Source organism: Myripristis murdjan, chromosome 3 (assembly GCF_902150065.1).
Source record: "Myripristis murdjan chromosome 3, fMyrMur1.1, whole genome shotgun sequence".
Lineage (NCBI taxonomy): Eukaryota > Metazoa > Chordata > Actinopteri > Holocentriformes > Holocentridae > Myripristis > Myripristis murdjan.
The window spans coordinates 3,699,236-3,713,719 of NC_043982.1; the positions used below are offsets into that span (position 1 = coordinate 3,699,236).

The 14,484-nt window shown below is 41.8% G+C and overlaps 1 protein-coding gene across 1 annotated transcript; it reads left to right on the top strand.

The window, feature by feature from the left end:
* The first annotated feature begins 7,172 nt into the window (after positions 1–7,172).
* On the top strand, positions 7,173–13,919 carry LOC115380476 (uncharacterized). The gene is made up of 10 exons (XM_030081694.1): positions 7,173–7,782; positions 8,177–8,318; positions 8,443–8,586; positions 9,495–9,553; positions 9,766–9,956; positions 11,135–11,535; positions 12,041–12,140; positions 12,389–12,578; positions 12,697–13,164; positions 13,914–13,919. The coding sequence occupies exons 1-9, from the start codon at positions 7,173–7,175 to the stop codon at positions 12,837–12,839; spliced, it is 1,980 nt and encodes a 659-aa protein (XP_029937554.1). The 3' UTR covers positions 12,840–13,164; positions 13,914–13,919.
* The last annotated feature ends 565 nt before the right edge of the window (positions 13,920–14,484 follow it).

Genomic DNA, 14,484 nt, shown 5'->3' on the forward strand with positions numbered 1-14,484 from the left:
GAGATACTGCTGCAACTCTCTCTCACTTGTTTGCGCTGCGCTCGCACAGCTGGTTGTCTGTCTGTCACTGAAAGTTTAGCCTCCAAATCCAATCCAGTCTCTCACTCTCTCCACCAGTCACATAAAAATGAAACGTCATAATCAATAACACAACACATAATTCTATTTTTTTATTTAAAAAAAAAAAAAATCCCCCACAGAACCAAAAGCCCGACCCGACCCGCCCAATTCACGTAAATTTTAGGCCCGACCCGACCCGACATTTTCGGGTCGGGTTCGGGCAGAATATGAGAACTCTACTGGTTTGTGGGTCTTTGGGCCTTCAGTTTGGTCTTCAGCAGCTGAGAAGCAGCTCAGCTGGGTTGAGGTCTGGGGACTTCTTTGCTTTCAGTAACTCTTGGGTTGCTTTCACAGTATGCTTTGGGTCACTGTCCATCAGCACTGGAAAGCTCCATCCTATCAGTTTAGTGGCATTTGGCTGAATCTGAGCAGACAGTATATAAACATTGTATATAAACATCAGAATTCATCCTCCGACTTCCATCAGCAGTCACATCATCAATAAACACCAGTGAATCAGTTCCATTGGCAGCCATACATGCTCATGCCATAACACTGCCTCCACCATGCTGGACAGATGATGTGCTCTGCTTTGGCTCCTGAGCTGCTCCTTTCATTCTCCACACTTTTCTCTTCCTATTAGTCTGGTACAAGTTCATCTTCCTTTCATCTGTCCAAAGAACCTTGTTCCAGAATCAGGCAGGCTTTTCTAGATGTTTTCTGCTATGTCTAATCTGGCCCTCCTGTTCCTGAGTAACACCAGTGGTTTGTACCTTGCTGTTTACCCACTGGATTTATTTTCTCTCAAATGTCTCTTGGCTGTAGATTTGGACAATAATACCCCTACCTCCATCACAGCATTTCTGACTTCCCTGGACATTGTGAAGGGGTTTTCCTCACCAGGGAAAGAATTCTTTGGTCATCCACTTTAGATCTCCTCTGTGGTCTTCAAGGCCTTTTGGTGTTGCTGAGCTCACCAGTGCATTCCTTCTTTTTCAGGATTTACCAAACCATTGAATTTGGCTACTCCTAATGTTGTTGCTATCTATCTGATAGATCTTTTTTAGTCTAATGATGGCCTCCTTCACCTGCATAGACACCTCTTTGGGTCACATGTTGAGGGTTTTGATAAACAACAACCAAATGCAAATGCAAACTCTTGCAATGAACTCCAGGCCTTTCATTTTCTTCATTTGTTGTGGAATAATGAGGGAAAAAGTCACACTGGCCATGAAACTGCTTTTAGCCAGGTGTCCAATTACCTTTAAATCTATGAAAATGGGGTAACAATGTATAAAACTGGCCATAATCCTAAAAGGTTAATGCCATATTTTTGTGCAACCCCTTAAATTAAAGCTGAAAGTCTGCACTTCAGTCACATCTGCATCACTCCATTTCAGATCTACTGTGGTGGTGTGCAAGGGCAAGATTATGAACATTGTGTCATTGTCCAAATATTTATGGACTAACTGTATATTGAGAGTAACTGTATATTGAAATGTAGTAGTATGTAGTTCTGCAGTAGTTAGCTGGTGGCGGGTATGTAGACTTTAACCTCTCACCTCTTTCTTCCCACTCACATGCATGGACGAGATGAGACTTTGGACACTGGAAACACGAATGGGTTTGGTTCTCGTGCTGCCTCCCTTCGGACAACTTTATTGTGGTTTTTCCATCATCAGTTGGTTTCTTGAAATGCGTAGTAAGTTCTGGCATCTCCTTGAGCGCTTGTGCACTTTTGGGTATCTTTTACAGATGACTTATATGTTTCTCTGTCCCTCAGTGGCCGACAGGAATGGATTTATTATCAAATCATTCATCATTAATGTCAGGAACCAAATCGACTCTGGAATCAGAATAGTTAAAATCCAAACGATGATAAATTGCGAGATTTGGTTAAGCAATTTGAAATGAATGCATGATATTTACTGAATTTTTTTTTTTTTTTTTTTATGAAACATACAGGTAAATGTCTTGCAACTATCACTATCTGAAAAGCAAATCAGATAAAAAATAAAATGCATATTAACCTTAGTGTGGCAGCCTGTGAAGTGAAGCCCATGCATGTGAGATGGCCATGGCATTTTTTCCATTTGGGACGTAAAGACTGTTTCCTCAAAATTTCACCAAATCAAGGTACCATACAAGGAGCTTCCCAGTGTTTCCCGCTGAAATGAAACAGTCCTAATCGGCCATATTTCCTAAAAATGCTGCCAAACTGGGAAAGTCCTTGGAAATGAGACAAACCCAGAGTGTTTCCCTCTTTGACTTGTTCCCGAGGAGGGCTGAACATTATCCAAATGAAATACTAAACATATGGAGCGACACTCTTTTCCTTTTCCTGTGTGTTAGTTACTGTTACTGACATTTATGGCAATTTCCTATTTACTAATGTATAGTAATTTTGATTCATCGACTAAAACAGAATTTGATTCGTGTTTTTGATATTTTCCCATGCAGACAGCATCAGCGACTGTTTCTTGGATGACTTGAAATCTACTTGGTATTTGCGACTGTCTTGTGAGGGAACCTGTTTGCCACTTGTTTGCACAGAGGCGAATCAAATTATCTCAGTATGAAGCTGTCACTTTTAGATGAGAGTACCAGTAACTTGTTGAGAGCTTGTAATAAACTGAATGATTACAGTTTCAGCCCGCTTAAATTAACCCAATTATGGAAGTACCTGCCAGGGAATATATTGTATATGACTAATTAACTCACTTGTTTATCGCCACACCAAAACCAGTTCTACAGCTGGCAAGTGATTGTGAGGTACATAGCGAGCATGCCATTCAGTCCGGCAGGGCATTTTTCCAGGTCACAGAGGTATAAAGGTGCGGCAGGTGGATGTGAGAGGCAGAGCATCAGATGGCAAGGAGCTGCATCGCTGGCACCATGGCTTCCACACTGCTGATCCTGCTGCTGCTGGTGTCTCTGGCCTCTGCATCTCAATACTACGGCGGTCATTCCTCTTTTGAAGTCCACAAGGGAAACTCCCGTGGAACATTTCAGGTGAGGGATACAGCCCCTACAAAATCCCAGAGAGGTGATCTCTGGGGTGGGCTTCTGTTTGCTGTGACTGCGGATCCTGGTGAAAAAATCAGGTCTGAAAAAATATTTAGATAAATTGATGTCTGTCGTTTGGTTAGAATTTTTATGCAAAGACCTATAATATAAGTGAATGTATTATTTTCATTATTATTATTGTTATTATTGTTAATTTTACTGTGGATAGCCCCAGTCAAAGTTGAACTCTATATCTGGCAGCAGGACTATTATGCATTTTATTAGGAATTGTAATAATCAAAGTGTATGTAAAATTTTTGTCTGTCAAACTGTAACAATAATAATACTAATGAATAATAATAGTAATAATTATTGTAGTAATGTTATCAATAACAACAACAACAACAACAACAATAATAATAATAATAATAATAATCATGGGGTGAAAGGAATTCTTTTTTCCTTTTAAAATTTTTCTCTCTTTTTTTTTTGGCATTTTGTCAGTGTCATATTGTTGGAAAAGCTTTTCTAAAATCAGTAACAGAATAGCCTGTAAACATCCCTATGGCACGTTCAGCGGTATGAGGACCAGAGGATGGTCCTCATACCTCATACCTCATACCTGGCTTTGTTTGTTGTTCAGTAATATGTTGTTCAAGATACCAAATTGTTTCTGAGTACAAAAAATATTACAGAGGCTTAATTAATTTCTTTTTACATTAACACTAGTTACAATTAATGTGATGTTGTTTATTAATGCCAGTCAGTCCTCCCTCGTACATCTCCAGTTAGTCCAGAATGCTGCTGCTCGTCTGCTAACTGGAGCACGAAAGAGGGAGCACATAACTCTTATCCTGGCCTCCCTCCACTGGCTGCCTGTGCATTTTAGAGTTCATTTTAAGATTCTTTTATTTGTTTTTAAATCTTTAAATGGCCTCGCCCCGCCCGACCTCTATGTGTTACTTAAACCTTACGTTCCTGCCTGGTGCCTCAGGTCAACTGACCAGCTGCTCCTGGAGCGACCGAGGTCAAAGCGAATGCTCAGAGGGGATCGAGCTTTTTCGGTTGCTGCCCCCAAACTCTGGAATGACTTACCTGTGCGCATTAGACAGGCCTCTTCACTGTCTATTTTTAAAACCTGTCTTAAAACCCATTTTTACTTATTGACTTTTAACCCAGCATGAGACGTCGCTCTGTTTTATTTGTTTTATTTCTATCCTTTTTACTGTTTAATTGCTCTTACTGTTTTGTTGTTTTATGATCATTTATGTACACTGAGACGTTGCTCTGTTTTAATTTGTTTGATTGTTATTATTCTTTCTACAGTTTTTACTGTTTTGTTGTTTTATTATCATTTATATACAGCAGTTTGTTTCAGCTGTGGTTGTTTGCTATATAAATAAAGTTGAGTTGAGAATTACTAACAATCATCAAAAGTAGACAAATTAAATTTTCTAAAAATGTGCAGCACTATAACTGGTCAATGGCCTCAGCTGCAGTAACATAATGATTTCTGACTGAATATTTACCTAAAATGATCTTGTCCCACAGGTTGAGTTTCACAACAAAGTAACATTTGATGGGTGCGGGTACTCCCACATCTGGAGATGTTACAGCGGTAACTGTGGCTCCCAAAGCAGGCAGTCCAGAGGCACGATCGACAGCAGCACCAATGCACCACCACGTAACCGTCAGTGGTGTGAAGCTGAAACTGTCCAGACAAGATTCATCCCAAGTGACAAACCATTTCAGATGAGGTGTGATGAGGTCACAATATTATAACTGTTTCTATTACAAACTTTTGTTTAACCATTATTAACTAAACACTATGACTGTTTATTGATCCAGTCACAGGTTGTTCTGTAGCATCCTCTTTTTCAGCCATCCTGCTTCACATTCATACAGTTGTAAACACATGTATGTGCCATGGTTTTGCCAGTTGTAAGAGTGAGTAGGGATGTTAAGATGTTGTCGTATCCACACACCAGGGTTTTCAGCTGCTGCTGGGTCCCAACAGTCAACTCTGTCGGCTCCTGGAGACTATCAATGATGGTAGATTTGGGAAAAAGGTCTGACACTCAACAGCCGAACATGCCTCCAGATATCGGTACCCTACCTTTGCTGCGGTAAGTCTCCTACATGACTATACTAACTTCAGGTCATCATTTAGTTGACAATAAATACTGACTTACTATTTTCAATGAATGCAAGGATGTTTAATCAAAATAATTGAATATTCACCCATTTTGACCAAGTGTAGTGGTTGCTGTTTGTCATCCCCTCTAAATGTGCATGCTCTTGAGCCAGCATTTAACCTGTGTATTAGAATCCGTCTTTATTTGATTTTATTTCCTATGGCAATAAATTGATGCAATGTGAACCCATTTTTTAAAATGCTGACTGCCCAAAAGAAGTCCTGCATTGCCTGACTGTACAATTTGAACATGTTGTGCTTCTACTGATCTTTGTATGTTCTGTCAACTGATTAATTTACTTACTATGTCTGGAGTTACATTTTCACTCAGGTGCTTGTCATAGTGAGTTAGCCTATAATAATGTGTTGTTACAGGTGATGCCCTTGATAATACTGATATTCCAACTATACCATAGTATTATTCTTGTTACTGCTACACCCATTTGATGTCTTATCTGTTTAACTATCTGTGCTTGCTTGGTTCCTTGCTTGGTTCTAGCTGAGTTTATTTTTTGTGTAAAGACAACCTTGATAGTTTGTTAATAATTGTTTCTCTTGTTAATGCTTGAATTCAGAGTTCCCAGCAACTGTCCGCGGTCATACAGGCTGATGGTCTCTGATCCTGATGGTGACCGAGTGCGATGCAGATATGGAACTGTCCAGAATGTCGAGTGCAACAGGTGCAGCCAGCCTGCAGGCTTTCACTTAAATGAGGTTGGTTGAAAACTTAATTTCCTAACACCTTGTGCAACTAGCAACTTTGTTTGTTTTTGTTGTTTGTTTTTTGTTTGTTTGTTTGTTTGTTTTGTTTTTCTTTTTTCTTTTTTCCATCAGCTAACTTCAATGTATTCATGCTGGTAGGGCTCTTGCGAATTGCAATATAGCTACACCTCACAAACTGGTGTCTATGGACTTGAGATGGTAGTAGAGGACTTCCCGCAGCGCCCTATCACACTGGCCTACACAGATGGATCTCGATCCAACAGGTTTCCACTGACTGTAAGAAGAGGCAAACGCTCATATTATGGCACGACTGCCATGTACTCGTGGCAACATCAGTCAACAACCGCACCCGGACCTACCATTTCATGGTGGTGGTGGTGGCACCCCACAACTACAGCTGCACCCAGAACAACCACACCATACTACAGGGCCGGACTGGGAGACTTTTTCAGGCCACGAATCAGTGAGGTATCAGGCCAGAGCGTGGGCGGGGGGGGGGGGGGGGGGGGGGGTTAATGCGGTGCCACTCGGATGCAGGTCGGTGGGGGGGTGGGGGGGGCACTGCAGGACTGCGTCTTGCTGGTGTCTTCCAGTCAGATCTGCCGGATCTGACAGGTGAGCGGCCTGATGCTGGCCGGTGCTGCGTCGCGGAGTAGTAACATGAAGGGCGCAAGCCAGTAATTTTGCCTAGGGCGGCAACAAAGGCAGAACCGCCACTGCTTCCGCCTCCTCTCCTCTCCTCCACAGTCAGACACACACACACGAGTCGCGACACCCCCTCCTCAACATGCGCTGCCTGTTTACAACGGACTCGGACTGTTGGGGCGGGTGTTAATCAAAACAAACCAATCATGTCTTGACCTCTTCACAGGTTGCTGGCCTCTGATTGGCCTGGCCTGTCTCTCTGACTTAAAAAAAAAAAAAAAAAAAAAAAAGATCAGACTGGTGAGGCCAGCCGGACCGGACCGACAGCTGATTGGCCTGGCCGGCGACCTGTTTAAAAAAAAAATAAAAAAAATAAGACGGGCAGGCCACCGGGCCAGTGACAGGCCGCTTCGGGAAATCTCCCGGTTTTCCCGATGTACAGTCCGGGCCTGCCATACTACAATATCAATCCTGGGTGGTGGTGGTGGCACCCCACAACTACAGCTGCACCCAGAACAACCACACCATACTACCCTATCGCTTCATGGTGGTGGTGGCACCCCACAACCACGGCTGCACCCACAACAATCATGGCTGCACCCACAACAACCACGGCTGCAGCCACAACAACCACGGCTGCACCCACAACAACCACGGCTGCAACAACAACAACCACGGCTGCACCCACAACAACCACGGCTGCACCCACAACAACCACGGCTGCACCAACAACAACCACGGCTGCACCCGCAACAACCACGGCTGCAGCCACAACAACCACGGCTGCACCCACAACAACCACAGCTGCAACAACAACAACCACGGCTGCACCCACAACAACCACGGCTGCACCAACAACAACCACGGCTGCACCCACAACAACCACGGCTGCACCAGCAACTACCACGGCTGCACCCACAGCAACCACACCATACTACAATATCAATCCTGGGTGGTGGTGGTGGCACCCCACAACTACAGCTGCACCCAGAACAACCACACCATACTACCCTATCGCTTCATGGTGGTGGTGGCACTCCAAAACCACGGCTGCACCCACAACAATCACGGCTGCACTAACAACAACCACGGCTACACCCACAACAACCACAGCTGCACCCACAACAACCACGGCTGCACCCACAACAACCACGGCTGCACCCACAACAACCCCACCATACTACACTACCACTCCTTGGTGGTGGTGGTCCACCACTACATCTGTCACAACCACAGCTGCACCAATAACAACAACAACCAGACTGTCTTCTTCCTCTGGACCTCTCACCAAACTTCCTCTACAATTCTCTGTTCTTGGTAAGCCAGCCAGTGTACTCCTCCTCAGTGTACTCCTCATTTATATAAATTTATATAAATATAAAGCGCTTCTATGAAGCGCTTCTATGAAGCGCTTTATATTTAAAAAAAGTTTTGCTTATTCTTTGAGTATGCATATATCACATCTGTTTAATGTCTATTTAAACATTATACTGTAGCAGCAAACATGGTGTAATGTTGCAATTAAATCAATGTTTATTTGAACCCCAGTTGATGCGCCTGCTCCATCTTGCCGTGTGGGAGACTACTTGCCACAGTTCCTGCACCCAACACCCGCCAATGGAGAACGCCTCCATGCTGAAGCCAACAAAGAGGTGGAGATCAGAGTCAAAGCACAAGCTAACTATGCAACGTAAGGGAGAATAGGCATGAACACTGTTAGCCTTGTGGCAGCTAAATATCCCTGTCATTTCAGCATGTTAGTTATGACCTCAATAATCACTAGTACATTTCTAACTTGTGCTGTTTTCATATAGACTAGAAGGTATCATCATCAGTGGGCCCCTGCGTGTCACCAAGCACCGGACCACACATAATGAGTTTGCCATCAGATGGACCCCTGCCACAGATGATGTAGGAGATCATTTCCCCATTTGCTTTGCTGCCGAAGCAAAAGCAGGGTACGACTTGTGTTCATTCCTTCATGAAAGCATAGGCGTGAACTTAATTTCACTTAAGCTCCATTTTTCAGGAACAGTGTGACCACTCCATCATCAGCCCATCACTGTCACCATCATTTCAGAATAGACAAAATAGAAGCCCATTCCTCAAAAAGGGAAATAGTTGTATTCAGCTCAATTTATTTTTCTGGACCATAAAAAAGCTCCTCTCTTGTCCACCTCTTATGAATATTGCTTCACAGTGAGTAACTTAGTACAAACAGGTATTTACTCATGTCTCAACTGTGCTTGAAAAAGAGGTAGGAAAAAAATGGTGTAAAGCAATCAGCTGTCAAACAGGAGTGACAGGAAAATAGTAACAAAATGTAAACGTATCATGTCAAATGCAAAGGCTGATATTCTTACCTGTACCATCTGAAAATGAAACCCCATATTACAAAAGTCTGTGCGTCCTCTGGATTTAAATAATTAAATGCTAATTACAATGTAAATTGCATTTTGTCATGGTCACAAATTCAAATTAAGTTCACAGAACTAATATAACTAAAATAATGTAAAGACTTCTATTTCAGATAGCTGTTCTTCTGTCATACCCCTAGAAAAAATATTTAAAAAATATGGGGAATCTGGCTCGAGCCATATGGATAAACGGTGGGCAAAAGAGGAGCTTTTGTTTGGCCAATAAAAATAAACTGAACTGAATTTTTCCCCTAAGTCCTTCTGTTTGTTTGATATGGTGGAGGGGTGAGCTTCTGATTTATTTATTCTGAATAAATAGCTCAGACTTTCAGGCCTCAATCTTATAGTCTGGCCATAAGAAGATTGTAACATTGCTTGAAACAGTTTGTTGCAAGCTTTTGCCTGTCCTTACCGAAAACCTTAAATTAATCGTTGCCAATGGTTTTCAGGTCTCGCGTCTATCAGTCTGAGATGCGATGTGTCTTGGTGGTTGTCGTGCAGGACAGTGGTAAGTCTGATTGGCTTTGCCATGTCAACATCTGACACATACTGTAAACCAAAAACTGTGAAAGTGTACACAGTATGTTGCATTTTCACTAATTATAGCACCTGAAAATGTGGCGCTGTGGTATCAAACACAGGTTTTCTGGCTGGCAACAACATGATAAGCAACTTTAGTGCTATAGAGACTTCTTTTAAAAAAACGTTCTCTTGTTTTAGTCAAAACCAACGTCATCTGCCAGGAGTCCACCATGACAGTAGAGGTGGAGAGAGCCTCATTATCTGGAATTCGCGTGGATCATCTCCGGCTTAATGATCGCAGCAACACAGCATGCAGCCTGCAGTCCCACTCCAACAGCACTCACATCGTCGCTGTCATCCCCCTCAACTCCTGTGGCACTCAGATTGAGGTAAACCTGCCATTTGCTGCAGTAGCTGGTGGTATTTCCTTCACTGGTCAGTGCAGTCGTAGCATAGTTCATGAAACCCTTTATACAAGCAGAAGTAGAGAATGCCACAAAGGGGAAAAATACTTCAGTAAAAGTAAAAGTCATTCCAAATTCCTATAGTATCGACATATACTATTGGTACTAAAATGTAGTTAAGTGTGAAAAGTAAAAGTGCACTGCAAAAACTCAAAATCTTACCAAGATTATGCGTCTTATTTCAAGTCAGAAATTTCTTATTCCTAGTCAAAATATCTCATTACACTTAAAATAGACATGATCACCTCAGAAGTAACTTGTTTCTAGACAATTGTCTCTTGTTTCAAGTGAAAATTTGCGTGAAACAAGTGAAAATTGCTTGTTTCATTGGCAAAATTTGTTTCTTGTTTCTAGCTAATTTTCACTTATTTCAAGTGAATTTTCACTTTTTCCACTGGCAAATTTTGCCAATGAAACAAGCAAATTTTCACTTGTTTCAAGTGAATTTTCACTTGAAACAAGTGAAAATTGTCTAAACACAATTTACTTCTGAGGTGATCATGTCTTATTTTAAGTGAAATGAGATATTTTGACTAGAAATAAGGCATTTTTGACTTGAAATAAGACAAATAATCTTGGTAAGATTTTGCGTTTTTGCAGTGTGGTCATTGTGAAGAAAGGTTGTTTTCAGAGGTTTTTTTTTTATTGATCCATTAACCTGTAAGAAGTATTTTAATGTGGAAGGTAACTGCTACTTGAAATGTTGGGTAGTTTCATCTAATAGTGCATCACATTTGATGTTTTGCATGGAAAAGCTTCTTCTGGATGTTAAAGCATGTAAATGCTTTTTTCGTGAAAATAACAGGTCACTCCAGCCGTCAGATGAATGTAATGCAGTGAAAAGTACATTTCCCTTTGAAATATTGTGTCAAAAAAATATAAAGAAAGGAAATACGTAATATTTAAAGTGCCAGTACCTCAAAACTGTACTGAAATGCAGTACATGAGTAAATGTGCTAGTTACTTTCTTCCTCTTACCTCGTGGTCATCCTGTGGAAATCTTGGATTTGTCTAAATGACACTGCCGAGTTACAGATCGAGTTACTGGAACTGCTTCTAATTTGCAGTTTATTAACTGAATCCATCACTTTTTTACTCTGCAGGAAGATGATGATAACTTACTCTTCAAGAATGAGATCACCACCATCGATGATGTCAGCACCCTCATCACCAGGAAACACCTGCTGGAGGTGGAGTTCTACTGCCAGTACCCCAAGAGAGGAAATGTGACACTGGGCTTCACCGCTCACAGGAGCAGCTTCACCATGTGGGAGAAAGGCTTCGGCACGTTCACCTACGAGTTTGAGTTCTTCCACGGCAGCAGCTTCCAGAGAATGATGGATCCCAGTTTGTACCCGCTGGTGTATGATGTGGGGGAGAGGATCTACATGCAGATAGAGGCCATATCTTCCATCAACAACACTGAGCTGTTTGTTGAGTCCTGCAGAGCTGCACCATACGACAACCCAAACTACACACCCACCTACTCCATCATTGAAAACGGGTGAGCTCCCCCCTAGTGGCAACAGAGTAAAAAACAGTTGATTTTTTTTTTTGTATTTATAAAAAAAAAAAAAAAAAAAAAAAATTCCTCATCTGTTGTCAACAGATGAAGAAATTTGCTTGCAGCTCAAAACACATCACAGTAAATTACATTTTACACACATTTATAAATTATGAAAGACACAACCTGCAGAGTCCAGACGACAGTAACAGACCTGGTTCCAGTGTGAATGGTCTTTACCAGTTTAGCAGGGTTATTGCATTTGGCATTAAAGAGTTTTTGGAAATGTTGTTGGTTGCTGCAACAGCTCTTTAGCGCCCTCCTGAGGTCAGTTTGATGAACTCTTTAAAGAGAGGACTTTCAACAAGACATCTGCAAGCCATGTCTGTTCTATTATCCCGTTGCAGAGGATTGTGTGTTTTCAGCCAAGAAGCTGACAGATGTGAGGTGACTGTATTTATGTCTGCAGCGGCAATGTTACTAATGTTGTTTTTGTTTTGCTCAGGTGTGAAGTGGACGCGACCACTCAAATCCACTCACCGAACCACCAAAACCATTTCAGCTTCAGCATGGAGGCCTTCAAGTTCATTGGGAAGCATGACCAGGTGAGGAATGACATATTATAGTATCTGTTTCCTGTAACATCCATAGATGTCATGGTTAATACTCACACTGCAAATGTTCGTGATGTGAAAAGCTCTTATGCTAGTGATATGACTGAAGTTTGGCTGGACTGATGAAGGGCAGAGAAGGATCATCTTGCATGAAGAGGCAAAGCAGAGCGGACCTGGACTACAACTCTGCTGTCACCATTCAAGTTGGCTGATGTAACGGCACCTTATCCCATTTTCAGGTGTACATCAGCTGCTCGGTCATGGTGTGTGAAGCAGGGAACCCCAACACCAGGTGCTCTCAGGGATGCATCAAGTCCACATCTCCTCAGTCTTACAGTCACCATCGTGGCAAGAGAGAGGCCATCATCCAAACTGCAAAGCACTTTGTTTCCCAGGGACCCCTGCGCTTGAGGTCATCTGAGAGCACAGGTAAGGCTGATTTTGTTTTTTTTCCCAGAACATCTTCCATAAACTAACACTCTTGGAGGGCTTGCAGACCTCAGAGAACACTGGATTCAAAGTGAGCCTCTCTTCCTGTTTCTTACAGCGACCAACCTGAACCTGAACCTGAATCTGGTATTCATCGCTGGATGTCTTCTCGCAGCGGTTGGCATGATCTGTGCAGTGGTCATTTACAAAAGCAAAGCGTCAAAGATCAAATATCAGCCTTTGCCGTCATTTGAAAATTAAAACAGCAGTGTGTGCAGTGCATCACATGTGGTGACCACAGTGAAAAGCTGTGGGAGCCAACTTCTCGTTTGGACACTATTTTTTTTCACAGTATATCAAAATTGTGGTGTTGAAGTCTGTATTTTCTCCTCTACTGGTAACTGATGATTTATTATGAAAAAAAAATTGATTTGTCTTACATACGGGTTGCAGATGACTCTGAGAAACTTTTTATGTATCTTTGTATGTGCCTACTGTGTGTTTTTGTAAGCTAAAAGAGGAAATACATAGAAGACTGTGACTACAGGGTGATCAGCATGTAATGCAGTTTCTGGGTGCTGTTTCAGTGATCAAGAGGGTTTATCACTGTGGAATCCACGCAGCTCTGCAACTCCTTCTGCTATCATGCAATGTATAAGGTGAAACAAATAATCCAGGGAACTAGATTTTAGTCTTAATCCATCACAATAAATCCAAAATCATCAATGGCTTAAAAACATTGGGGAGACTCCAAACTGATTGTAATACATTTTCATAATCAATCAATAAAACCGTATACTCTCTTTCATGAACATTCTCTTTATCTGCACACATTTGCATACAATTTGTCAAACCAATCTGGCAGAGCAGCTTTTACAGGCCTGTGCTCTGGAGATCTGATCAATACCATCACCACAGCTCCATTAACAGGTAACAGTCCTGACAGCAAAGGTGAATTTAGGCACCATGGAGAGGAATATAAACCAAGAAGAGGCACGGCTGCCAGCAACAAGATCACAAGCTCTAGGAGTGGAGCTGCAGGCCCCTGTTTTTCTTTGCGCCCTGTGTACACCTGTTTACACCTGTTTCAGGCTGGAATAAGATTCAATACTGTATTGCCATATCATATTAGCTGATTGTTATTTGTCTTGGCTCACTGACATGGCGCAAAGTACAAGACCAGTGGTAGACTCAGGTTGAAGAACAGAAGTGAAAAAATAAAAAGGGCACCTGCTGCACGACAGGCGGTCCCACCTACGATGCATCATTTATCAGGGACAAACAACAATATTCGTATTATAATAATTGAATATAATTGTTAGAGCCATAATGTAGTTTCATGTTTGTCTTATTTTACTTTATCAATCTGAAACACTGACTATATGTGTATACATGCAGTTCTTACATTGAACACAAGGGGAGAGAATTAATTTAAGGAAGTGCATATAGTTCAGCTGGTGATGATGACAGTCAGGTGTGTGAGACGAGAGGCAAACAGGTTTTTGACAGTCTCTGTGGGCAGCGGAGAAGTTTTTTATTTACTCAGATGTTTGAGTTTATGAACGGAAACTTTATTGTTTGGACTGAATACAGACAATTGTGTAATACCTATGTTATGGTGAGTATTTGTCGTGGTAAATAAATGGATCGCGAATCCAAAGACAAACACTGGACTTTGGTTTATTTTCAGCCCCAGAACAGTGTCAGAACAAGTTTGCCCGTTCGCCCCTCAGTCAGCAGCTCATTTAAATAGATTGTTTAATTGAAAGTCACTACAGTAATTACTGTATACTGTACTATATATAATGTTGTTACATATGCATTACAAAAGAACACAGCACTACCAGCAGCCCTCTTGCTTTGAATGGAATTAACCCACCGCAACATCATGCAAACAAGATATATT